This window comes from Oncorhynchus gorbuscha, linkage group LG22 (assembly GCF_021184085.1).
Source record: "Oncorhynchus gorbuscha isolate QuinsamMale2020 ecotype Even-year linkage group LG22, OgorEven_v1.0, whole genome shotgun sequence".
NCBI classification, from domain to species: domain Eukaryota; kingdom Metazoa; phylum Chordata; class Actinopteri; order Salmoniformes; family Salmonidae; genus Oncorhynchus; species Oncorhynchus gorbuscha.
In genome coordinates this window covers 43,576,180-43,602,071 of record NC_060194.1, presented here as the reverse complement: position 1 = coordinate 43,602,071, position 25,892 = coordinate 43,576,180, and the positions used below count along the sequence as shown (strand labels likewise).

Below are 25,892 nucleotides of genomic sequence, written 5' to 3'. Positions count from 1 at the left end.
GAACACTTAAACAACACAATGTAACTCCAAGTCAATCACACTTCTGTGAAATCAAAAACTGTCCACTTAGGAAGCAACACTGATGGACAATACATTTCACATGCTGTTGTGCAAATGGAATAGACAACAGGTGGAAATTATAGGAAATTAGCAAGACACCCCCAATAAAGGAGTGGTTCTGCAGGTGGTGACCACAGACCACTTCTCAGTTCCTATGCTTCCTGGCTGATGTTTTGGTCACTTTTGAATGCTGGCGGTGCTTTCACTCTAGTGGTAGCATAAGATGGAGTCTACAACCCACACAAGTGGCTCAGGTAGTGCAGCTCATCCAGGATGGAACATCAATGCGAGCTGTGGCAAGAAGGTTTGCTGTGTCTGTCAGCGTAGTGTCCAGAGCATGGAGGCGTTACCAGGAGACAGGCCAGTACATCAGGAGACGTGGAGCAGGCCGTAGGAGGGCAACAACCCAGCAGCAGGACTGCTACCTCTGCCTTTGTGCAAGGAGGAGCAGGATGAGCACTGCCAGAGCCCTGCAAAATGACCTCCAGCAGGCCACAAATGTGCATGTGTCTGCTCAAACGGTCAGAAACAGACTCCATGAGGGTGGTATGAGGGCCCGACATCCACAGGTGGGGGTTGTGCTTACAGCCCAACACCGTGCAGAACGTTTGGCATTTGCCAGAGAACACCAAGATTGGCAAATTCGCCACTGGCGCCCTGTGCTCTTCACAGATGAAAGCAGGTTCACACTGAGCACAAGTGACAGATGTGACAGTCTGGAGATGCCATGGAGAACGTTCTGCTGCTTGCAACATCCTCCAGCATGACCGGTTTGGTGGTGGGTCAGTCATGGTGTGGGGTGGCATTTCTTTGGGGGGCCGCACAGCCCTCCATGTGATCGCCAGAGGTAGCCTGACTGCCAAACCGGTCAGAGGTAGCCTGACTGGGACATCATGTCTCGCTCCATCCACCAACGACACGTTGCACCACAGACTGTCCAGAAGTTGGCGGATGCTTTAGTCCAGGTCTGAGAGGAGATCCCTCAGGAGACCATCCACCACCTCATCAGGAGCATGCCCAGGCGTTGTAGGGAGGTCATACAGGCACGTGGAGGCCACACACACCACTGAGCCTCATTTTGACTTGTTTTAAGGACATTACATTAAAGTTGGATCAGCCTGTAATGTGGTTTTCCACTTTACATTTACATTTAAGTCATTTAGCAGACGCTCTTATCCAGAGCGACTTACAAATTGGTGCATTCACCTTTAATTTTGAGTGTGACTCCAAATCCAGACCTCCATGGGTTGATAAATTTGATTTCCATTGATACATTTTGTGTGATTTTGTTGTCAGTACATTCAACTATGTAAAGAAAAAAGTATTTCATAAGAATATTTCATTCATTCAGATCTAGGATGTGTTATTTTAGTGTTCCCTTAATTTTTTTTGAGCAGTGTTTAACAAACTCCAGCAAACTTTGAGTTGATCATCATCGTTTATTTCCCCATTATATATTTTTTTATTTTATAATAATAATAATATATGCCATTTTACCTTTATTTAACTAGGCAAGTCAGTTAAGAACAAATTCTTATTTTCAATGGCGGCCTTGGAACAGTGGGTTAACTGCCTTGTTCAGGGCCAGAACGACAGACTTTTTACATCATTATAATGATGCTATACAGTTCCAATCTCTCCTGACTCTCCCCCTCCTACTCTCTCTCCTGCTCAGTACTAAAGTGTGGTTCCTGACTCTCCCCCTCCTACTCTCTCTCCTGCTCAGTACTAAAGTTTGGTTCCTGACTCACCCCCTCCTACTCAGTACTAGAGTTTGGTTCCTGACTCTCCCCCTCCTACTCTCTCTCCTGCTCAGTACTAAAGTGTGGTTCCTGACTCTCCCCCTCCTACTCAGTACAAAAGTGTGGTTCCTGACTCTCCCCCTCCTACTCTCTCTCCTGCTCAGTACTAGAGTTTGGTTCCTGACTCTCCCCCTCCTACTCTCTCTCCTGCTCAGTACTAGAGTTTGGTTCCTGACTCTCCCCCTCCTACTCTCCCTCCTGCTCAGTACTAGGTTGGTTCCTGACTCTCCCCCTCCTACTCTCTCTCCTGCTCAGTACTAGAGTTTGGTTCCTGACTCTCCCCCTCCTGCTCAGTACTAAAGTTTGGTTCCTGACTCTCCCCCTCCTACTCTCTCTCCCTGCTTCTGAGAGCCGGTGCCATGATGTAGTTGGATGTGGATCTTCAGATGGACTATGCGATTGAATCACTTCTCACACTGCTGGCATTTGGAGCACGTGGGCCCTGAGGTGATTCTTTTCAGTGAACGAGCGTTGGCACAGCTGGCACGTGTGGGGTCTCTGCCTACTGTGGACGACTGTATGTTTCTGTAGGTGTCTAAACTGGGAGAAACGTTTGTCGCAGACGTCACAAATATATCTCTTTGGACCTCTGTGGCTCTGAAGGTGTCTGTCCCGTAGATTAATGTTCTTGAATCCTCTCACACTGATGGCACTTGGAAGGGCCTCTCCCCTGTGTGGAGGCGCATGTGGGACTTGAGGTGGCTCGGCTGGGCATGCCAGCGTCGGCACAGCTGGCACTTGTGGGGCTTCTGGCCACTGTGGCTCTGAAGGTGTCTGTCCCGTAGTCTAATGTTCTTGAATCTTTCTGAGCATTCTGAGCACTGATAAGGATGCCGATGGTTCTCCTCGTGGGTAAACTTGTCCTCTTTGGTCCTGAATGGCACGAGACAGAACTTACATGGGTAAACACAGCCTTTCTGATGGAGATGTCTGTGACACTTCAGACCCTGTTCACTCAGACAGCGTTTACCACAGTCTAGACAGCAGAACTTCTTGATCTTGTACGCACACAAATTATCCTCCTTAAAGTGACGCTTGCGCTCTCTCTCCTCCTCTTTCTCCTGCGCCGTCCCACAGTTTGTCTCCCGACTCTCCTGCTCCTGAGAGCCGGGGCCATGATAGAGTTGGATGTGGTTCTTCAGACTGACGCTGTAATTGAAAAACTTCTCACACTGATGGCACTTGTGGGGCTTCTGGCCACTGTGGCTCTGAAGGTGTCTGTCCCGTAGTCTAATGTTCTTGAATCTTTCTGAGCATTCTGAGCACTGATAAGGATGCCGATGGTTCTCCTCGTGGGTAAACTTGTCCTCTTTGGTCCTGAATGGCTTGAGACAGAACTTACATGGGTAAACACAGCCTTTCTGATGGAGATGTTCACTCAGACAGCGTTTACCACAGTCTAGACAGCGGAGCTTCTTAATCTTGTACACACACAAATGATCCTTCTTGATGTGACGCTTGCCACAGTCTGTACAGAGCAACATATGAGGTTTTGTGTTGTGTTCACGTCGTACATGTTCCTTGAAGCTGGACGGGTCCTCAAACTGCATGTAGAATCGGTCAAATCCAACAGCTTGTTGGACCTCACTCACACACACACCACAGGCGTACAGCTTCTTATGGCGCTGTGTGGTGCAGGCGAGTACAGGCTCGGCTCCACAGTCAGTGCACCACTCCACAAGTCTCTCTTCTTTCTCTATTCCGCTCTGAGAATTATCAACGTTGGCCTTTTCTGTTAGACCAGAGGAACCTGCCGTTTCCAAATCCTCAGAAGAATCAGAGTCCATTACAATGTCTTCCTCGTCAGACGGCTCCCACTCGGTCTCATCTGATCTCTGCTTTCCCCCTTTCCTCCGAGGACAGACTTCTTCATCATAGTCACACATCTCCTCAGTGATTTCCATCGTCAACGAACATCTGTCATCCTGGTCTCTGTCCTTACATGGTTCCTCACGAAAAGAAACAAAAACACATTTTACTATCAGCATGTCTGCATCATTCTCTAAAAAGGTTCCGTGATGATGTCACTGAGGTAAATAAGTAAATACCCACCTCTCCATCCAGTAGCTCTGTCTCTCCAGAGGTTTCCTCAGCAACAAAAGGCTGGCTCATCCACTTCCTGGTGTGACTGCATATTGGGCACATCTGAATGACAGAGAAGCTCCTCTGTTGACCCTGCAAGCTGAACTTGCACTCAAATCCACACCTCCTACACAACTGGAAGAGCTGCAGGAGACAGTCTCTGTTCACACACAGGTCACCACTCCTGTGGATGGAGGTGAAGTGACAATTAACAAAATGGTGCTCATCACAAAGCGCTGTTAATGTAAAAGCCACTTAAGACTAAATAAAAACAAAACGCAACATGCAACAATTTCTAATATTTTACTGAGTTAAAGTTCATATCAGGAAATCAGTCAATTTAAGTAAATAAATTAGGCCATAATCTATGGATTTTACATGACTGGGAATACAGATATGCATCTGTTGGTCACAGACAGCTATAAAAAAAAATGTAAAAAAGTAGGAGCAGAGTTGATCAGACTGTTGATTGTGGCCTGTGGAATGTTGTCCCACTCTTCTTCAATGGCTGTGCGAAGTTGCTGAATATTGGTGAGAACGGGAGCACGCTGTTGTACACGTAGATCCAGAGCGTTCCAAACATGGTCAATGGGTGACATGTCTGGTGAGTATGCAGGCCATGGAATAACTGGGACATTTTCAGCTTCCAGGAATTGTGTACAGATCATAGCGGCATGGGGCCGTACATTATTATATTAGCGGGAACTGGAACATGCCGTCATACACATCGATCCAGAGCATCCCAAACATGCTCAATGGGTGACTGCTGGTGAGTATGGTTGGAAGAGATGGAGACCCCCGCACACTGTCGAAAAAAAGGAATAAATCCAAAACTGACGCTTGAATGCAAAATAAAGATGTTGATCATGTGACATATGCAATTATCATTAAAGTAAAAGCCAGGTGTGTGTTCCAATGATTTACACTGATGATGGCCTGAGGCCGAAATAGTTGTGTTTTGTTTTCACCTTTTAATTTATGCACTTGTTGGACGTCCTGCCAAATTCTCTAAAACGACGGAGGTGGCTTATGGTAGAGAAATGAACATTACATTCTCTGGCAACAGCGCTGGTGGACATTCCTGCAGTCAGCATGCCAATTGTACGCTCCCTCAACTTGAGACATCTGTGGCATTGTGTTGTGTGACAAAACTGCACACTTTAACATGGCCTTTTATTGTCCCCAGCACAAGGTACACCTGTGTAATGATCATGCTGTTTCATCAGCTTCTTCATATGCCACATCTGTCATGTGGATGGATTATCTTGGCAAAAGGAGAAATGCTCACTAACAGGGATGTAAACAAATTTGTGCACAATATTAGAGAGAAATAAGCTTTTTGTGCGTATGGAACATTTCTGGGATCTTTTATTTCAGCACATGAAACATGGGACCAACATTTTACATGTTTTATATTTTTGTTCAGAATAGTTTTTAAGAAAAGATGGATGTCTCAAAAGGTAGTTAGTTCCCGGTTATGTTCCGATCCCCTTCAGACATGTTGATATTTTGATGTATTTCCTGTATGTGGAATCATCAGTGAAGTGAATGTGGACTTACTCAGGAGAAACATCGACGCGGGTTCCACGAGGACGTGTTTGCACAGCTGTGGAAAATGAGATACATCGTTTCATATGTCACGCTGATATTTTGCCCAGGATTCACTGTGAACACATGAATAAACAATTATATTATTCAAAAGGTGTAAAGTACAATGCCTTCGAAAAGTATTCAGACCCCTTGACTTTTTCCACATTTTGTTACATTACTTATTCTATATTTACTTTTTTTTCAGCAATCTACACACTATACCCCATAATGACAAAGCAAGAGAGCTGGCCGCCCGGCCAAACAGAGCAATCGGGGGAGAATGGCCTCAGTCAGGGAGATGACCAAGAGCCCGATGGTCACTCTGACAGAGCTCTAGAGTTCCTCTGTGGAGATGGGAGAACCTTCCAGAAGGACAACCATATCTGCAGAACTCCACCAATCAGGACTTCATGGTAGAGTGCTCAGACGGAAGCCACTCCTCAGTAAAATGCACATGACAGCCCGTTTGGAGTTTACCAAAAGGTACCTATAGACTCTCAGACCATGAGAAACAAGATTCTCTGGTCTGATGAAAAAAAGATTGAACTCTTTGACCTGAATGCCAAGCGTCACGTCTGGAGGAAACGTGGCACCATCCCCATGGTGAAGCATGGTGGTGGCAGAATCCTGCTGTGGTGATGTTTTTCAGCGGTAGGAACTGGGAGACTAGTCAGGATCGAGGGAAAGATGAACGGAGCAAAATACAGAGAGCTCCTTGATGAAAACCTGCTCCAGAGCACTCAGGACCTCAGAGTGGGGCAAAGGTTCACCTGCCAACAGGACAACGACTCTAAGCACACAGCCAAGACAACGCAGGAGTGGCTTTCGGACAAGTCTCTGAATGTTCTTGAGTGGCCCAGCCAGAGCCTGGACTTGAACCCGATCTCTGGAGAGACCTGCAAATAGCTGTGCAGCAACACTCCCCATCCAACCTGACAGAGCTTGAGAAGATGTGCAGAGAAGAATGGGAGAAGCTCCTCAAATACAGGGGTGCAAAGCTTGTAGCGTCATAGGGGCGGCAGATAACCAAGTGGTTAGAGCGTTGGGTCAGTAACCGAAAGGTTGCTGGATCTAATCCCTGAGCTGACAAGGTAAAAATCTGTCGTTCTGCCCCTGAACAAGGCAGTTAACCCACTGTTTCCCGGTAGGCCGTCATTGAAAATAAAAATTCATTTTTTATTGACTTGCCTTGTTAAATAAAATAACACAAAAAAAAGTAAAAAATACCCAATAAGATTCGAGGCTGTAATTGCTGCCAAAGGTGCTTTCTCAAAGTAATTGAATAAAGGGTCTGAATACTTGTGTAAATGTGACATTTTGTCATCTAAAAATGTGTTTTTCCATTATGAATATAGTTATTGACGAGTAAGAAAACCCCATTTTAAACACATTTTAGAATAAGGCTGTAATGTAACAAAATGTGGAAAAAGTCAATGGGTCTGAATACTTAACGAATGCACTGTATTGTAAAGACGTGTGTGTGTGTGTGTGTGTGTGTGTGTGTGTGTGTGTGTGTGTGTGTGTGTGTGTGTATATGTGTTGCATGGTATATGGTAACTTCAAAAGGTAGGATTCATATTGGGCTAACTATATAAAACAATCTCTTTCTGGTGCTCCTGACAGGGGGAGGGAGGGAGGTGTGTGTTTTGTGTTTTCCTACCTATATAAAACAAATCTCTTTCTGGTGCTCCTGACAGGGGGAGGGAGGGAGGTGTGTGTTTTGTGTTTTCCTACCTATATAAAACAAATCTCTTTCTGGTGCTCCTGACAGGGGGAGGGAGGGAGGTGTGTGTTTTGTGTTTTCCTACCTATATAAAACAAATCTCTTTCTGGTGCTCCTGACAGGGGGAGGGAGGGAGGTGTGTGTTTTGTGTTTTCCTACCTATATAAAACAATCTCTTTCTGGTGCTCCTGACAGGGGGAGGGAGGGAGGTGTGTGTTTTGTGTTTTCCTACCTATATAAAACAATCTCTTTCTGGTGCTCCTGACAGGGGGAGGGAGGGAGGTGTGTGTGTTTTGTGTTTTCCTACCTATATAAAACAATCTCTTTCTGGTGCTCCTGACAGGGGGAGGGAGGGAGGTGTGTGTGTTTTGTGTTTTCCTACCCTCATGGAGTGTCAGCACATGTGTGGCTTTTATTTTGGAATACTTCCTGTTAACAAAGCCTGCAGGACTTCTTTATCAGTGCATTTCCTGAAAAGAAAACTCCTGACCGGCATTTTCAGTATCATTCAATAGATTTTCACCATCTACATCCAAACTACTCTTTTCAAAAGCTGGCTTTGAAATACATTCAAATATAAAGCATGCCGAGATAAAATGGTGATTAAATGCATTAATGATATCAATTTTGTCAGTAATAGGGCCATAATCTAAATCAATTTATTGGGGGAGTGAAGAGACACAACCCTTCAGTGATTTTAACAGCCAAAATGTAGCCGAGTTCCCTGTACATTCAGATAGTGATAATCAACATAATAATCTGATTTATTTTACCACTTTGACACGCAGATTTCTCAATTGCCTAAAAGACTGCCAGTCTGGGCCCGAGTCAGTGAATCTAGCTTTGGCCCAGGCAGCATCTCTGTTGTGTGTGACTTCAGATAGCTCTGGCCCAGGCAGCATCTCTGTTGTGTGTGACTTCAGATAGCTCTGGCCCAGGCAGCATCTCTGTTGTGTGTCATGACTTCAGATAGCTCTGGCCCAGGCAGCATCTCTGTTGTGTGTCATGACTTCAGATAGCTCTGGCCCAGGCAGCATCTCTGTTGTGTGTCATGACTTACATTTACATTTACATTTAAGTCATTTAGCAGACGCTCTTATCCAGAGCGACTTACAAATGACTTCAGATAGCTCTGGCCCAGGCAGCATCTCTGTTGTGTCATGACTTCAGATAGCTCTGGCCCAGGCAGCATCTCTGTTGTGTGTGACTTCAGATAGCTCTGGCCCAGGCAGCATCTCTGTTGTGTGTCATGACTTCAGATAGCTCTGGCCCAGGCAGCATCTCTGTTGTGTATGACTTCAGATAGCTTTGGCCCAGGCAGCATCTCTGTTGTGTCATGACTTCAGATAGCTCTGGCCCAGGCAGCATCTCTGTTGTGTGTGACTTCAGATAGCTCTGGCCCAGGCAGCATCTCTGTTGTGTGTCATGACTTCAGATAGCTCTGGCCCAGGCAGCATCTCTGTTGTGTATGACTTCAGATAGCTCTGGCCCAGGCAGCATCTCTGTTGTGTCATGACTTCAGATAGCTCTGGACTGAAACAAGGGCAAGACTGATTTTTAATTATGTTTTTTTAAAGGGAACATGTTTATCTACAACACAATTGAAAACCTTTGAGAAGTGGTTCAGAACCAACTCTGGGTCAGGTATAGGTGCAATACAATCAAAGTCACCAAAATAAAGGTCTCAAAAAAAACAAAAAAGGCCTGTCAATTGAAATCTTAAAAATTCCTTGTTGATAAAATGAGGTTTGGATCGAGGCATCCGTATACACCTGACACATACAATGGGACAGCGGTCACTAATATCCAAAGAAAATACCCCACTCCCAGCATATTTCTCTGGAGTATTTGTAAATATGAGGTCAATCAAAGTCAATTTTTTAGGGGCCTTTAAGTTTGGACGCGTGGGCTTTGTAATCAGCTGGGTCAAATTTAGATTAGTACAAATATAATTTAAACAGTCAGCATCCTGCATTCTCCATGCAAGATTAAAATCTCTGGCGATCAACACCTCTGGGGTAGTAAAAATGGCAATTAAATCAGTGAGTTAGGTACAGAAGGTGGACGATAAGATTCCTATAACTGTTATTTTTTAGTTTAAACCCAACTGAAGACTTAAAGCCAACAATTAATATAGTTTAGGACTGTTGGTAGCCTTTTAACAGAGACACAGAAAGAAGATTCCTTGTGTAAATATCAACACAACCACCTCTTTGCCTTTCCTATCAGCCCAGAACACATTGTAACCATCCATAGAAACACCACCACCGTTGCCTTTCCTACCAGCCCTAAACACATTGTAACCATTCATAGAAACACCACCACCGTTGCCTTTCCTACCAGCCCTAAACACATTGTAACCATTCATAGAAACCTCAGAGTTCAGGGTTTTATCAGTTAACCAGGTCTCAGATACTATTTAAAAAAATATCAGGGTCTGCCTGAGAGGCCCAGATTTTGACATGATCCATTGTAGGTAATAAACTACAAATATTAAAATGCAAAAATGTCAAATCTTTTCGGCATTTAAAATCATACAGAGTTTCAATACAAGTCAGATTACTTTGAGAATTCAGAACAACGGGAGACTCAAAGATTGTTTTATTTTCCTAATTGGTATAATTCAAAGTCGGAATAGCAATGATATTTCTCTGGTTCGCACCATTAGGCATGTCACCACTTTCAGATACAAAATGTGGAACTCTCATAGAGACCAAAGAGGACATGGTAAAAACTAGAGGTCTACCGATTTATGATTTTTCAACACCGATGCCGATTATTGGAGGACCAAAAATGCCGATACCGATTAATTAAAATCAATTTAGCCTGAAGTAAATAATGAAACATGTTCAATTTGGTTTAAATAATGCCAAAACAAAGTGTTGGAGAAGAAAGTTAAAGTGCAATATGTGCCATGTAAAAAAGCTAACGTTTCAGTTCCTTGCTCAGAACATATGAAAGCTGGTGGTTCCTTTTAACATGAGTCTTCAATATTCCCAGGTAAGAAGTTTTAGGTTGTAGTTATTATAGGAATTATAGGACTATTTCCCTCTATACCATTTATATTTCATTAACCTTTGACTATTAGATGTTCTTATACGCACTTTAGTATTGCCAGTGTAACAGTATAGCTTCCGTCCTTCTCCTTGCTCCTCCCTGAGCTCGAACCAGCCACCATCGAAGCCACCAACAGCCACCATCGAAGCAGCGTTACCCATGCATAGCAAGGGGAATAACTACTACAAGGCTCAGAGCGAGTGACGTTTGAAGCGCTAACTAGCTAGCCATTTCACTTCGGTTACACCAGCCTCATCTCGGGAGTTGATAGGCTTGAAGTCATGAACAGCGCAATGCTTGACGCACAACGAAGAGCTGCTGGCAAAACACACAAAAGGGCTGTTTGAATGAATGTTTACACACCTACTTCTGCCTACCACCCCTCAGTCAGATACTTAGATACTTGTATGCTGTCAGATTATATGCAACGCAGGACACGCTAGATAATATCTAGTAATATCATCAACCATGTGTAGTTAACTAGTGATTATGATTGATTGTTTTTTCTAAGATAAGTTTAATGCTAGCTAGCAACTTACCTTGCCTTACTGCATTCGCGTAACAGGCAGGCTCCTTGTGGAGTGCAACGAGAGAGAGGCAGGTCGTTATTGCGTTGGACTAGTTAACTGTAAGGTTGTAAGATTGGATCCCCTGAGCTGACAAGGTGAAAATCTGTCGTTCTGCCCCTGAACGAGGCCGTTAACCCACCGTTCCTAGGCCTTCATTGAAAATAAGAATGTGTTCTTAACTGACTTGCCTAGTTAAATAAAGGTATAAAATATATATATATATTTTTTATCGGCGCCCAAAAATACCGATTTCCAATTGTTATTAAAACTTGAAATCGGCCATTCCGATCAATCGGTCGACCTCTAGTAAAAACTGACTTACATGTCATGTTAATATTGTCCTCACGTCAATTTAGTTGACCAACTGAAGAGTAGGTTTCATGCAGTGTTGTCCCCTGACTGACACAATGACATACAGATCATTATGTAGTGTTGTCCCCTGACTGACATACAAATCATTATGTAGTGTTGTCTCCTGACTGACACACAGATCATTATGTAGTGTTGTCTCCTGACTGACATACAGATCATTATGTAGTGTTGTCCCCTGACTGACATACAGATCATTATGTAGTGTTGTCTCCTGACTGACACAATGATATACAGATCATTATGTAGTGTTGTCCCCTGACTGACATACAGATCATTATGCAGTGTTGTCCCCTGACTGACACACAGATCATTATGTAGTGTTGTCTCCTGACTGACACAATGATATACAGATCATTATGTAGTGTTGTCTCCTGACTGACATACAGATCATTATGTAGTGTTGTCTCCTGACTGACATACAGATCATTATGTAGTGTTGTCTCCTGACTGATATATCCTGACTGATATACAGATCATTATGTACATTTACATTTAAGTCATTTAGCAGACTCTCTTATCCAGAGCGACTTACAAATTGGTGCATTCACCTTATGTAGTGTTGTCTCCTGACTGATATACAGATCATTATGTAGTGTTGTCTCCTGACTGACACAATGATATACAGATCATTATGTAGTGTTGTCTCCTGACTGACACACAGATCATTATGTAGTGTTGTCTCCTGACTGACACAATGATATACAGATCATTATGTAGTGTTGTCCCCTGACTGATATACAGATCATTATGTAGTGTTGTCTCCTGACTGATATACAGATCATTATGTAGTGTTGTCTCCTGACTGATATACAGATCATTATGTAGTGTTGTCTCCTGACTGACATACAGATCATTATGTAGTGTTGTCTCCTGACTGATATACAGATCATTATGTAGCGTTGTCTCCTGACTGATATACAGATCATTATGTAGTGTTGTCTCCTGACTGACATACAGATCATTATGTAGTGTTGTCTCCTGACTGACACAATGACATACAGATCATTATGTAGTGTTGTCTCCTGACACAATGATATACAGATCATTATGTAGTGTTGTCTCCTGACTGACACAATGATATACAGATCATTATGTAGTGTTGTCTCCTGACTGACACAATGACATACAGATCATTATGTAGTGTTGTCTCCTGACTGATATACAGATCATTATGTAGTGTTGTCTCCTGACTGATATACAGATCATTATGTAGTGTTGTCTCCTGACTGACACAATGACATACAGATCATTATGTAGTGTTGTCTCCTGACTGACACAATGACATACAGATCATTATGTAGTGTTGTCTCCTGACTGATATACAGATCATTATGTAGTGTTGTCTCCTGACTGATATACAGATCATTATGTAGTGTTGTCTCCTGACTGATATACAGATCATTATGTAGTGTTGTCTCCTGACTGACACAATGATATACAGATCATTATGTAGTGTTGTCTCCTGACTGATATACAGATCATTATGTAGTGTTGTCTCCTGACTGATATACAGATCATTATGTAGTGTTGTCTCCTGACTGACATACAGATCATTATGTAGTGTTGTCTCCTGACTGACACAATGATATACAGATCATTATGTAGTGTTGTCTCCTGACTGACACAATGATATACAGATCATTATGTAGTGTTGTCTCCTGACTGACACAATGATATACAGATCATTATGTAGTGTTGTCTCCTGACTGATATACAGATCATTATGTAGTGTTGTCTCCTGACTGATATACAGATCATTATGTAGTGTTGTCTCCTGACTGACACAATGATATACAGATCATTATGTAGTGTTGTCTCCTGACTGATATACAGATCATTATGTAGTGTTGTCTCCTGACTGATATACAGATCATTATGTAGTGTTGTCTCCTGACTGACACAATGACATACAGGTCATTATGTAGTGTTGTCTCCTGACTGACATACAGATCATTATGTAGTGTTGTCTCCTGACTGATATACAGATCATTATGTAGTGTTGTCCCCTGACTGACATACAGATCATTATGTAGTGTTGTCCCCTGACTGACATACAGATCATTATGTAGTGTTGTCTCCTGACTGACACAATGACATACAGATCATTATGTAGTGTTGTCTCCTGACTGATATACAGATCATTATGTAGTGTTGTCTCCTGACTGACATACAGATCATTATGTAGTGTTGTCTCCCGACTGACATACAGATCATTATGTAGTGTTGTCCCCTGACTGATATACAGATCATTATGTAGTGTTGTCTCCTGACTGACATACAGATCATTATGTAGTGTTGTCCCCTGACTGACATACAGATCATTATGTAGTGTTGTCTCCTGACTGACACAATGACATACAGATCATTATGTAGTGTTGTCTCCTGACTGATATACAGATCATTATGTAGTGTTGTCTCCTGACTGATATACAGATCATTATGTAGTGTTGTCTCCTGACTGACATACAGATCATTATGTAGTGTTGTCCCCTGACTGACATATAGATCATTATGTAGTGTTGTCCCCTGACTGACACAATGATATACAGATCATTATGTAGTGTTGTCCCCTGACTGACACAATGACATACAGATCATTATGCAGTGTATATTCCTTCCTCCCATTCCTCCAGCTAAATCACAGGTAGGCCTTTGCAAATATGAACAAATTAGCCCTTCCATGCAGTATTGTATTGTACAGTGTGAAGTTACATTTAAAAGGTGTTGTATTCAATATACGTGTGAATATCAGTGACAGGTTTTTAATTTAGCACGTGCGCGTAACGTTTAGGAAACGTTAGCCCAGCCCAGTCAAAACTGTTCGCTGCTCTGGCCCCCCAATGGTGGAACAAACTCCCTCACGACGCCAGGACAGCGGAGTCAATCACCACCTTCCGGAGACACCTGAAACCCCACCTCTTTAAGGAATACCTAGGATAGGATAAGTAATCCCTCTCTCCCCCCTTTAAGATTTAGATGCACTATTGTAAAGTGACTGTTCCACTGGATGTCATAAGGTGAATGCACCAATTTGTAAGTCGCTCTGGATAAGAGCGTCTGCTAAATGACTTAAATGTAAATGTAATGTAAATGTAAACGGGAACAAGTGTCCGAGGGACAGGGCGAACAGGAGTCTTTGCCACTCTGAATTTTCCCCCTGTGATACTTGGCCTGTTATCGTATCATGAGTAAAATGTTGCTATCGTGACAACACTACTAACGAATATCCTTAGTTCAATTGTTTCACAAACCTTTATTTTTCCTTTGCACTTTGAAGAACTTCTTTGCAGAGAACTGTGTGGACAGATCTGGAGTCAATTTCAATCATTCTGAACATCATAAAATAGTTAGTCCTCAACCAAACACCCATGATATACCCTCCTTCCCTGATAGCCTCTCCCCCTTTCCTCCCTGATACCTCCTTCCCTCCCTCCCTCCCTGATACCTCCTTCCCTCCCTCCCTGATACCCCCTCCTTCCTTCCCTCCCTGATACCCCCTCCTTCCTTCCCTCCCTGATACCCCCTCCCCCTTCCCTCCCTGATACCCCCCCTTCCCTCCCTCCCTGATACCCCTCCCTCCCTGATACCCCCTCCCTCCTTCCCTCCCTGATACCCTCTCCCTCCTTCCCTCCCTGATACCCTCTCCCTCCTTCCCTCCCTGATACCCTCTCCCTCCTTCCCTCCCTGATACCTCCTTCCCTGATACCCCCCCTCCTTCCCTCCCCTTCCCTCCCTGATACCCCCCCTCCCTCCCCCTGATACCCCTCCCTCCTTCCCTCCCTGATACCCTCTCCCTCCTTCCCTCCCTGATACCCCCTCCTTCCCTCCCTCCCTGATACCCTCTCCCTCCCTCCCTCCCTGATACCCTCTCCCCAATTCCCTCCCTGATACCTCCTTCCCTCCCTCCCTGATACCCTCTCCCTCCTTCCCTCCCTCCCTGATACCCTCCCTCCCTTCTTCCCTCCCTGATACCCTCTCCTTCCCTCCCTCCCTGATACCCTCTCCTTCCCTCCCTGATACCCTCTCCTTCCCTCCCTCCCTGATACCCTCCTCCTTCCCTCCCTCCCTGATACCCTCTCCTTCCCTCCCTCCCTGATACCCCCTCCCTCCTTCCCTCCCTGATACCTCCTCCCTCCTTCCCTCCCTGATACACCCTCCCTCCTTCCCTCCGATACCCCTCCCCTCCCTCCCTGATACCTCCTTCCCTCCCTCCCTGATACCTCCTTCCCTCCCTGATACACCCTCCCTCCCTCCCTCCCTGATACCTCCTTCCCTCCCCCCCTCCCTCCCTCCCTCCCTGATACCCCCTCCCTCCCTCCCTCCCTCCCTGATACCCCTCCCTCCCTCCCTCCCTGATACCCCCTCCTTCCCTCCCTGATACCTCCTTCCCTCCCTGATACCTCATTCCCTCCCTGATACCTCATTCCCTCCCTCCCTCTCAGATACTCCCCCCATCCCTCTGTATAGTAATGACCAGTTACAACTGTCTACCGATTTGGTTGCATTCCAAATATTCATTCCATCAAAAAATCTCACCCGTTTCCGCTGGACTGACTTCCTGTATGCAGTCTTGTTCTCCTTTTCATCATCCTCATCCTCATCCTGCTCCCTGGAGAACTGCCAGAAGTCCTCGTCCGTCGGCGCAGCGGCATCTTCATCGTCACTGCCCGGCAACACAACAGTAGTCTCTGCTACACTCTCTCCAGACCAACCGTTATCTCCATCCTCCAGTGGCAAAGGTGGCATCTGTATACATGTAGAACATATGTGCAGTTATTAACCAGTGCAATGGAAAGAGCCAATGGAATAGTCCCAAAAGTGCAAACTAAAAATGGAGCACTTCTCAGTCACTGTCAACGGGTCTAACCACAGCTACTTGGGTTGTGACGATACCAGTATCGCGATACTCCGAGGTATCGCGGCAAGGAAACAAAAGATGAAAAGGTTTTAATTTTCCTGAGGAAATCAGTCCTAATGTTGGAAATATTATTATGTTGTCAGATGTTTATTTTCCAAGCTATAGCACACATTTTGATATAAAGCAGGTTTAAAAAAGACCAAAGAGTTTGGCATGCTTTGTGTTTTCTTTCGGAAAAAAAAAAATCAAGTATCTTGATATCGCCACAACCCTAAAACCACCATTTTAGTTGGTGGGTTAAGCCACACAGTAACACAGGAATTTTCTACCAAGACCTGACATAAGGTATAGTCATGATGGAAGGGTCTGACTGCTGAAACAACTGGGGAAGCATACAACACTGTGGAATAATGCTACAACTATGTACAGTGCCTTCCGAAAGCATTCATACCCGATGACTTATTCTACATTTTGTTGTGTTACAGCCTGATTTCAAAATGGATTCAATTGATTTTCTCTCACCCATCTACACACAATCCCTCAAAGACTAATTGAAAACATGTTTTTAGAAATGTTTGCAAATTTAGTGAAAATAAGAAATCTAATTTACATTTGTACACACCTCTGCATCAATACATGTTAGAATCACCTTTGGCAACAATTACAGCTGTGAGTCTTTCTGGGTAAGTCTCTAAGACAGGGATGGCAAACTCCTTCCATGGAAGGCTGAGTGTCTTCTGGTTTTTGGTTTCTCCTTTTAATGTGTCCAATTAAGACCTATATAGTTCCTATCTAATCAGTGGCCATGCTAAGCTCTATTCCGTTTCCCTTTTATCCTAAAAAACTCCCTTGTCCTTGACGATGACAAGCATTCCCATAACATGATGCAGCCACCACTATGCTAGAAAATATGAAGAGGGGTACTCAGTAATGTGTTGTATTGGTTTCCCTTTTATCCTAAAAAAATTTACAAGCATTCCATAACAAACTATGCTAGAAAATATGAAGAGGGGTACTCAGTAATGTGTTGTATTGGATTTACCCCAAACATAACATTTGTATTCAGGACATAAAGTTAATTTCATTGCAATATTTTTGGCAGTTTTACTTTAGTGCCTTATTGCAAACAGGATGCATGTTTTAGAATGTTTTATTCTGTACAGGCTTCCTTCTCTTCACTCTGTCATTTAGGTTAGTATTGTGGAGTAACTACAATGTTGTTGATGCATCCTCAGGTTTCTCCGATCACAGCCATTAAACTCAGTAACTGTTTCAAAGTCACCATTGGCCTCATGGTGAAATCCCACAATACAAAGTGTAATGAATAACTTCACCATGCTCAAATGGATATTCAATGTCAATTTATTTGTATTTTTACCCATCTACCAATAGGTGCCCTTCTTTGCGAGGCATTGGAAAACCTCCCTGGTCTTTGTAGTTGAATCTGTGCTTGAAATTCACTTCTCGACTGATGAACCTTACAGATAATTGTATGTGTGGGGTACAGAGATGAGGGACCTTACAGTATGTGTGGGGTACAGAGATGAGGGACCTTACAGTATGTGTGGGGTACAGAGATGAGGGACCTTACAGTATGTGTGGGGTACAGAGATGAGGGACCTTACAGTATGTGTGGGGTCCAGAGATGAGGGACCTTACAGTATGTGTGGGGTCCAGAGATGAGGGACCTTACAGTATGTGTGGGGTACAGAGATGAGGGACCTTACAGTATGTGTGGGGTACAGAGATGAGGGACCTTACAGTATGTGTGGGGTACAGAGATGAGGGACCTTACAGTATGTGTGGGATACAGAGATGAATTTACCTGTGTGGCTGCAAGTCAAATAGCATTGCACTTCTGTTGTCATCTGATAAATGAAGCTATTTTCCACCGAATACGTTGCACTAATGTATTTTCTGTGAAGGAAAACTATAGTTGCACATCCCTGATCACTAGGGGCGGCAGGGTAGCCTAGTGTGTGTTGGACTAGTAACCGAAAGGTTGCAAGTTCAAATCCCCGAGCTGACAAGGTACAAATCTGTCGTTCTGCCCCTGAACAGGCAGTTAACCCACTGTTCCCCAGTAGGCCGTCATTGAAAAGAAGAATTTGTTCTTAACTGACTTGCCTAGTTAAATAAAGTTAAAATAAACTCTATTGAAACAAAAAAAACACTCTCAATATAAAACGCGACCCCGTCAATACACAGCTTTCTCCTGTTGTGCTATTTACAAAACACACGTGACTGGCTCAACTGTTCTGGGGGAACTCACGGTAAGCTTCATAATGTAAAATAATGTGACTGGCTCAACTGTTCTGGGGGAACTCACGGTAAGCTTCATAATGTAAAATAATGTGACTGGCTCAACTGTTCTGGGGGAACTCACGGTAAGGCTTCATAATGTAAAATAATGTGACTGGCTCAACTGTTCTGGGGGAACTCACGGTAAGCTTCATAATGTAAAATAATGTGACTGGCTCAACTGTTCTGGGGGAACTCACGGTAAGCTTCATAATGTAAAACATGTGACTGGCTCAACTGTTCTGGGGGAACTCACGGTAAGGCTTCATAATGTAAAATAATGTGACTGGCTCAACTGTTGTGGGGGAACTCAAGGTAAGGCTTCATAATGTAAAACATGTGACTGGCTCAACTGTTCTGGGGGAACTCACGGTAAGCTTCATAATGTAAAATAATGTGACTGGCTCAACTGTTCTGGGGGAACTCACGGTAAGGCTTCATAATGTAAAATAATGTGACTGGCTCAACTGTTCTGGGGGAACTCACGGTAAGCTTCATAATGTAAAATAATGTGACTGGCTCAACTGTTCTGGGGGAACTCACGGTAAGCTTCATAATGTAAAATAATGTGACTGGCTCAACTGTTCTGGGGGAACTCACGGTAAGCTTCATAATGTAAAATAATGTGACAGGTAAAATGCAGAACGCAATATGCTTTATCTCCTAACATGTTGCACAAGTTCACTGCAGGTATTTACTGTAAAAGTAACTACAAATATTCACATGTATTGAAAAACATTTTCAGATGGTATTGAAAAACCATCCCGTGGCTATTTCCATATACCCGGTATACGGTTTATATGGTATACCGCCCAAGCTTAAAGCTGATCCTGGATCTGTACCTAGGGGAAACTTGCCCCTGGATACCACAAGAGGTTGCTGTCTGACCTTCACAGTCTGTGTTGAAAAAGCAACAGGAACTACAGCAGGTTGTTGGACCACTGATGTTGACATCTGGGATGCTGCTCCTGTTGTTGTTGTACCAGGCTCACATTTTGGTTTGGCACCAAGTCTGCCAACTGCACTCTACAATGGGGACAAGAGAAAAAGGGAGAGATGTCATAACACACATAACTCATTGCGCCCTTGAAAAAAGGCCTTCTTCAGTGGCGTAAAAGGGTGACACTTCAAGACTGTGGAGTGAGTTCCCCCCCACACTCACTCCACAGCGACCAAGTGGTTGAGTTAAGCACAACTGCAGATCCGAGTCCAACGGCAACATTATAAAGGACGTCGCACTGCTTTCTAGTAGCGAGTCCAGCTCCCCCTTGATACCAAGATTCAAACTCCGGTCCTCTGCTTTGCAAACATACATGACCTCCCTGCTGAAGCCTTCCAACCCATTGTGCTTTTGGAAAAGGCCTTCTATTGCACAGAGGGAAACACTTCAAGGTTGAGGAGGGACTTTCACAGTTCCTCATCTGCTACACTCCCATTGCTTTAAGGATTTCAGACCTGCAACACAACGCTGTGCATTCTTCTTTTCATTTGTTTATATTTTTCATTTGTTTATATTTTTCATTTGTTTTTATTTTTACACCAAAGACAAAACATACACACTTGAACAACAACTACATCTCCTCTGCCCAGCCCTAGTGCCTGGCCACACCCCCCATCCCTAGTGCCTGGCCACACCCCCCCATCCCTAGTACCTGGCCACACCCCCATCCCTAGTACCTGGCCACACCCCCATCCCTAGTGCCTGGCCACACCCCCATCCCTAGTGCCTGGCCACACCCCCATCCCTAGTGCCTGGCCACACCCCCCATCCCTAGTGCCTGGCCACACCCCCCATCCCTAGTGCCTGGCCACACCCCCATCCCAAGTGCCTGGCCACACCCCCATCCCAAGTGCCTGGCCACACCCCCATCCCAAGTGCCTGGCCACACCCCCATCCCAAGTGCCTGGCCACACCCCCATCCCAAGTGCCTGGCCACACCCCCATCCAAAGTGCCTGGCCACACCCCCATCCCTAGTTCCTGCATTATTGTTTGCCACATGGCCTGAAACTGCACCATTTTGTTTATCTCCATAACCCACGCACTTTCAACATTTAGATCATAAATAATTACATTTTTCATTGTGTTAATGATGGCGGTTTAGTTTGTTTTTTTCAAGATGAGTGATGAAAAGAGAATCAGCCAACCTACCGGGTATCTCACTATACCCCCATATGCCATGTCTTGAAATATACAGACAGACGGATTAAAAGTACGTTTACATTGAAATACTTCTGATGGACAACTTTCTAGCTCCGCCCACAACTTCCGGACTTCATATCATTCCCAGAAAGCATTGATTATTGAGTCATTATTAGTTTTACACTTAAGACGTGTTTCTGCCATTGTGCTGTAGAATTTGTGAACTTTGTCACTTGTATAATTAAGCTCTAAGGCATGAGGGGGTGTGGTATATGGCCAATATACCACGGCTAAGGGCTGTTCTTACGCACAACGCATCGCAGAGTGCCTGGATACAGCCCTTAGCTGTGGTATATTGGCCATATACCACAAGCCCTAGAGGTGCCTTACTGCTACTATAAACTGGTTACCGAAGTAATTGGAGCAGTAAAAATACATATTTTGTCATACCCATGGTATATGGTCTGATTGGTCCAATCAGCATTCAGGGCTCAAATCACCCAGTTTATAATCAATTATATACATTAGTTTATACTGCATTATGCTTACATTTTCCTTAACTGTAATTTCATTAGTTCTGCTCCAACTTTCCCTCCATCTTGTGCCAACATTTATTTTTAAGTCTTGGTTCCAATATTTTTTTGTTCCCTAAGAGATTGTCTGTTAGATATGCTCTCTGCAAGGTTTTGTATATATGACCTATCATCTGAACATCATTTTCTCACTCAAATAAGATTCCCTCAAGGTTGCTCTGATGTCCAAAACATTTCAAGTCAAAATGTTGTAATATGTAACTTTTAAGTTTAAACTATCTACATTAGTCAGTCCAAAATTACTTATTAGTTTTGTCATGGAAATAAATGTATTTCCTGTTACCAAGGCATTTCCGCTTTCTATGCCTTTAGTTTTCTATGTGGACCAATTTATCTTTGAAATCGGAAAAGCTAGTCAAGGACTGTTCCATAAGGTTGCGTTGTTAGGAAGTGATATTGGTTCATTTTCTTCCATATTGTTCTAGTGTTCCATATTGTTCTAGTGTTCCATATTGTTCTAGTGTTCCATATTGTTCTAGTGTTCCATATTGTTCTAGTGTTCTATATTGTTCTAGTGTTCCATATTGTTCTAGTGTTCCATATTGTTCTAGTGTTCTATATTGTTCTAGTGTTCTATATTGTTCTAGTGTTCTATATTGTTCTAGTGTTCTATATTGTTCTAGTGTTCTATATTGTTCTAGTGTTCTATATTGTTATAGTGTTCTATATTGTTCTAGTGTTCTATATTGTTATAGTGTTCTATATTGTTCTAGTGTTCTTAACTATGAAGTTGTTCATGTTCTTAGCTTTATCCTTTGAAAACAGATACGTGAAAAGATTCTGGGGGTGAGAATGAGCATCTTCAATATGTACCCATTGTTCCACTTTAGTGCATTTAACTATACTGTATGTAGCAAGTAAAAGCCCTGGGTGGGAGAGCTGATACAAGTCTGGGAGGTTAAAACCATCTTCAAACTTAGAAAGATGTAAAACTTTCCTTTTGAAAAAATGTGTTATTCTATGCATTTGATTGGCCCATGTAAATATGACCAAGTATACTTTTTAAAGAATGACTTTGATGGGGCAGTTGGCAATATAAATACTACAGCTTTGTCAGCCATGCCAATATCTCAAATAAATACTACAGCTTTGTCAGCCATGCCAATACCTCAAATAAATACTACAGCTTTGTCAGCCATGCCAATATCTCAAATAAATACTACAGCTTTGTCAGCCATGCCAATACCTCAAATAAATACTACAGCTTTGTCAGCCATGCCAATATCTCAAATAAATACTACAGCTTTGTCAGCCATGCCAATACCTCAAATAAATACTACAGCTGTCAGCCATGCCATTATGAAGAGGTTGAATTTTACCTGTAAGATTATTACATTTAATTAGATCTGCTTTCATATTGTTGAGTAATGGAATAAAGTTACCTTAATATATTTGTTGTCACTTATTAAACATCCTAAGTATTAAAACAACAACAAAAAGTGCCACTTTAAGGATCGCTGTAGATTGTGAGTTATTTTTGATGTTTCCTATTGCCCTTATTTCAGTTTTTCACTGTGCATTCTAAGCATATTTTTAGGCAACTTGTTGCAAATGCATATACACAAGAAGTTGCTGTTTGACCTTCACAGTCTGTGTTGAAAAAGCAACAGGAACTACAGCAGGTTGTTGGACCACTGATGTTGACATCTGGGATGCTGCTCCTGTTGTTGTTGTACCAGGCTCACATTTTGGTTTGGCACCAAGTCTGCCAACTGCACTCTACAATGGGGACGAGAGAAAAAGAAGGGAGAGATGTCATAACACAGTGGACATTCTCCATGCATGCTACTGTAAAAATACCACGCTGCTTGCTTAGCGAGTACCGCTTCCCCCTAATTCAGGGGGAAGTCAGGACCTCTTCCTCACAAACACGTGACCGCCTTTGTGATGCGTTACAATCCATGCGCCACCAAAAAAGGCCTTCTTCAATGGCGCAAGGGGTGACACTACAGGATTAGGAGTGAGTTTCCCAGTTCCCCATATGCTACACTACCATGCTTTAAGGATATCAGACCTAGAGGCAACACTGTGCATTTTAAGCATATTATTGGGGGACTTATTGCAAATGCATATGAGCAAGAAGCTGCAGTCTGACCTTCACAGTCTGTGTTGAAAAAGCAACAGGAACTACAGCAGGTTGTTGGACCACCGATGTTGACATCTGGGATGCTGCTCCTGTTGTTGTTGTACCAGGCTCACATTTTGGTTTGGCACCAAGTCTGCCAACTGCACTCTACAATGGGGACGAGAAAAAAGAAGGGAGAGATGTCATAACATTCTCCATGTGTGCAACCCATAGAGATCGTATATTAAATTACTAGGGTGGCTGTGTCATAAACCTTCAACGTTCCAGAATGGTATGATAATAGAAGCCATTTTGGGGAGAAATCCAAACCAGTCTAATAGGAATGAACGCAGTAAAGGCCGTGCTATGTGGTATACTTGGGACGTCCCTACCCCATTGAAGTTGACATATTAAAATGGGGTTACGGTTAAATAAGGGTTAGGGTAAGGGATAAGGTTAGAGTTTAGGATAGGGATGTCCCAAGGATGCTGGATAGCACTGACCGTAAAGGCCTAGGTGATGCATTTCATGCTTTCTATTTATGCAGGAAAAATAAAAGTTAGACATGTGATATTACAGAACCTTTGTCACCTTAAAATATTGTCATATAAGTATAAATACAGTTTATACAGGTTTTATACCAATTTTCTTTATACATTTCCTCTAAATTATACAGTATGTATACAGTATCAATGTTGGTTTTCTTGGAAAGGTGTGAAATTAAGCAATAAGGCCATGAGGGAGTGCCTGGACACAGCCCTTAACCGTGGTATATTGGTTATATACCACAACCCTCTGAGGTGCCTTATTGCTATAAACTGGTTACACACATAATTAGATCAGTAAATATAAATGTTGTCACACCCATGGTCTCATATACTACCACAGCTGTCAGCCAAATCAACATTCAGGACTCGAACCATCCAGTTTATAATATGATACAATATCAGAACTTGTTGCATTTAAAACTTGTCTTAACCCTAACAACTGATTTCAGCCAGTGTTTATAGCCTGAAATCTGTATATAATGACATTGGTAACCTAATGCTCATGTCTCCACCCTAACAATGGGAGTTCTTGTCCCAAAAGCAACAAGCTTAGGTACAAAATTAAGTCCATAGGCATTGGGTTTACATGTATTCTGGGCAGATTGAGGCGAGTGAAACCTCTCGTTTCGCCACTTCCTCTCTGGTATAGTTGTGGATTGACTGCATTGTTGGCACATTTGGCAATTAATTTGAAAAGATGTATGGAATCATTCCACTGAAGCTGGCAGGCTAAATCTTAAGGCTACAGCATACAATTACATTATAGACGATTCTGTGTTTCCAACTTTGTGGCAACAGTTTGGGGAAGGCCCTTTCCTGTTTCAGCATGACAATGCCCTAGTACGTGAAGAGAGGTCCATACAGAAATGGTTTGTCGAGATCAGTGTGGAAGAACTTGACTGGCCTTCACAGAGCCCTGACCTCAACTCCATTGAACACCTTTGGGATGAATTGGAACGCTGGCTGCGACCCAGGTCTAATCGCCCAACATCAATGATCAACCTCACTAATGCTCTTGTGGCTGAATGGAAGCAAGTCCCAGCAGCAATGTTCCAGCAGCAATGTTCCAACATCTAGTGGAAAGTCTTCCCAGAAGAGTGGAGGCTGTTATAGCGGGGAAAATCAACTTTATATTAAGCTCCATGATTTTGGAATGAGATGTTCAAACAAGCAGGGTGTCCACATACTTTTGACAATGTAATGTAGTTTGTCCATTCTGGAATTCTAATTCCTAATTATATGATGCTAAAAGTTTAAGCATATGTATCAGACCTGCATCACAACACTGCACTAGTATATTTGCAAGTACTACATTGTTGTAGTTGATAAACAGCCCTGGCATGTTTGATTATGAAAACTATGACACAGATGATACATTTTAATTGGACCAAAATACTGGGAAATGGAGTCTTTGGGGAAAAAACTGTATGTTTAGCATGCCGAATTTTCCGCAATGGGAGCACTAACGTTCCGTTTTGGTGGAAGGGTTTCTCATGGGATTTCGCAAACCTACCAGAAACATTTCACTTCCGGCAGCATTCAATTGTTTTCTGTGTGGCTGAATTCTCTTCAAAATGTAATCATTCCATGGAAATATGGTGGGAATCGCGGTGGATTTGAGCTTTTTCTTATGTTTGGCGCCCATCGTCTCTGCCATCAAATCCTTTTCATATTCCTCTGGTCTGAAGTGGTGTTCACACACTAAGAAATATTTATGCCTTTCCATTGGTAAATTTACATCCTTTTGTATGGCAGCTAACCATCGTCTGCATCTTTGCACATCATTCGCCGGCAAGCAATGATAAAGAATATCTTCATCTTCCTGTGTGTTACAACCCGGTACAGCACACCAACCCACCATTATCACCGTGCTATCAAGTCAGTTTCAGTCGACTATCTTTGGTAAACTAACGTTAACGAGCAGACCTTTCGGGTAGTCTCCCTCTGTAGACGTGAGGCCTCTCACATTAACACTATTTCAGCATATGTCTGCACAGATACAACAAAACGATATTATAAGGGATATAAATATATGAACGCAAACATCCGTTTGGTATACTCAGACGGAACTGTGCGCGCAGGATATCCGGTGTGTTACTTCGTTCATTGCTATATGGGATCATTGGGACGT

General features: G+C 43.1%; 1 protein-coding gene across 2 annotated transcripts; it reads right to left on the bottom strand.

Moving 5' to 3' along the window:
• Positions 1 to 1,341: 1,341 nt before the first annotated feature.
• LOC124010228 (zinc finger protein 587-like) lies at positions 1,342 to 25,831 on the bottom strand. Of its 2 annotated transcripts, XM_046322669.1 has the most exons (10): positions 25,275 to 25,831; positions 23,244 to 23,381; positions 22,730 to 22,867; positions 19,303 to 19,440; positions 15,792 to 16,001; positions 14,507 to 14,549; positions 5,505 to 5,550; positions 3,915 to 4,128; positions 3,180 to 3,811; positions 1,342 to 2,735 (listed from the first exon to the last, which is right to left on the bottom strand). In XM_046322669.1, the coding sequence occupies exons 1-10, from the start codon at positions 25,620 to 25,622 to the stop codon at positions 2,501 to 2,503; spliced, it is 2,142 nt and encodes a 713-aa protein (XP_046178625.1). In that variant the 5' UTR covers positions 25,623 to 25,831; the 3' UTR covers positions 1,342 to 2,500. The 2 variants fall into 2 exon arrangements, with proteins under 2 accessions (XP_046178625.1, XP_046178624.1); XM_046322668.1 differs by having other exon boundaries at positions 1,342 to 3,811.
• Between the last annotated feature and the right edge of the window lie 61 nt (positions 25,832 to 25,892).

Bases quoted from the DNA above. Each gene is read 5' to 3' on its own strand.
- LOC124010228 (XM_046322668.1), bottom strand. From the start codon at position 25,622: ATGGTGGGTTGGTGTGCTGTACCGGGTTGTAACACACAGGAAGATGAA. The intron at 23,382-25,274 runs GTAGGTTTGCGA...TCCCCATTGTAG, and splicing joins CCGGAAGTGAAATGTTTCTG to AGTGCAGTTGGCAGACTTGG. The intron at 14,550-15,791 runs GTGAGATTTTTT...CTGTCCACACAG, and splicing joins AGTCAGTCCAGCGGAAACGG to TTCTCTGCAAAGAAGTTCTT.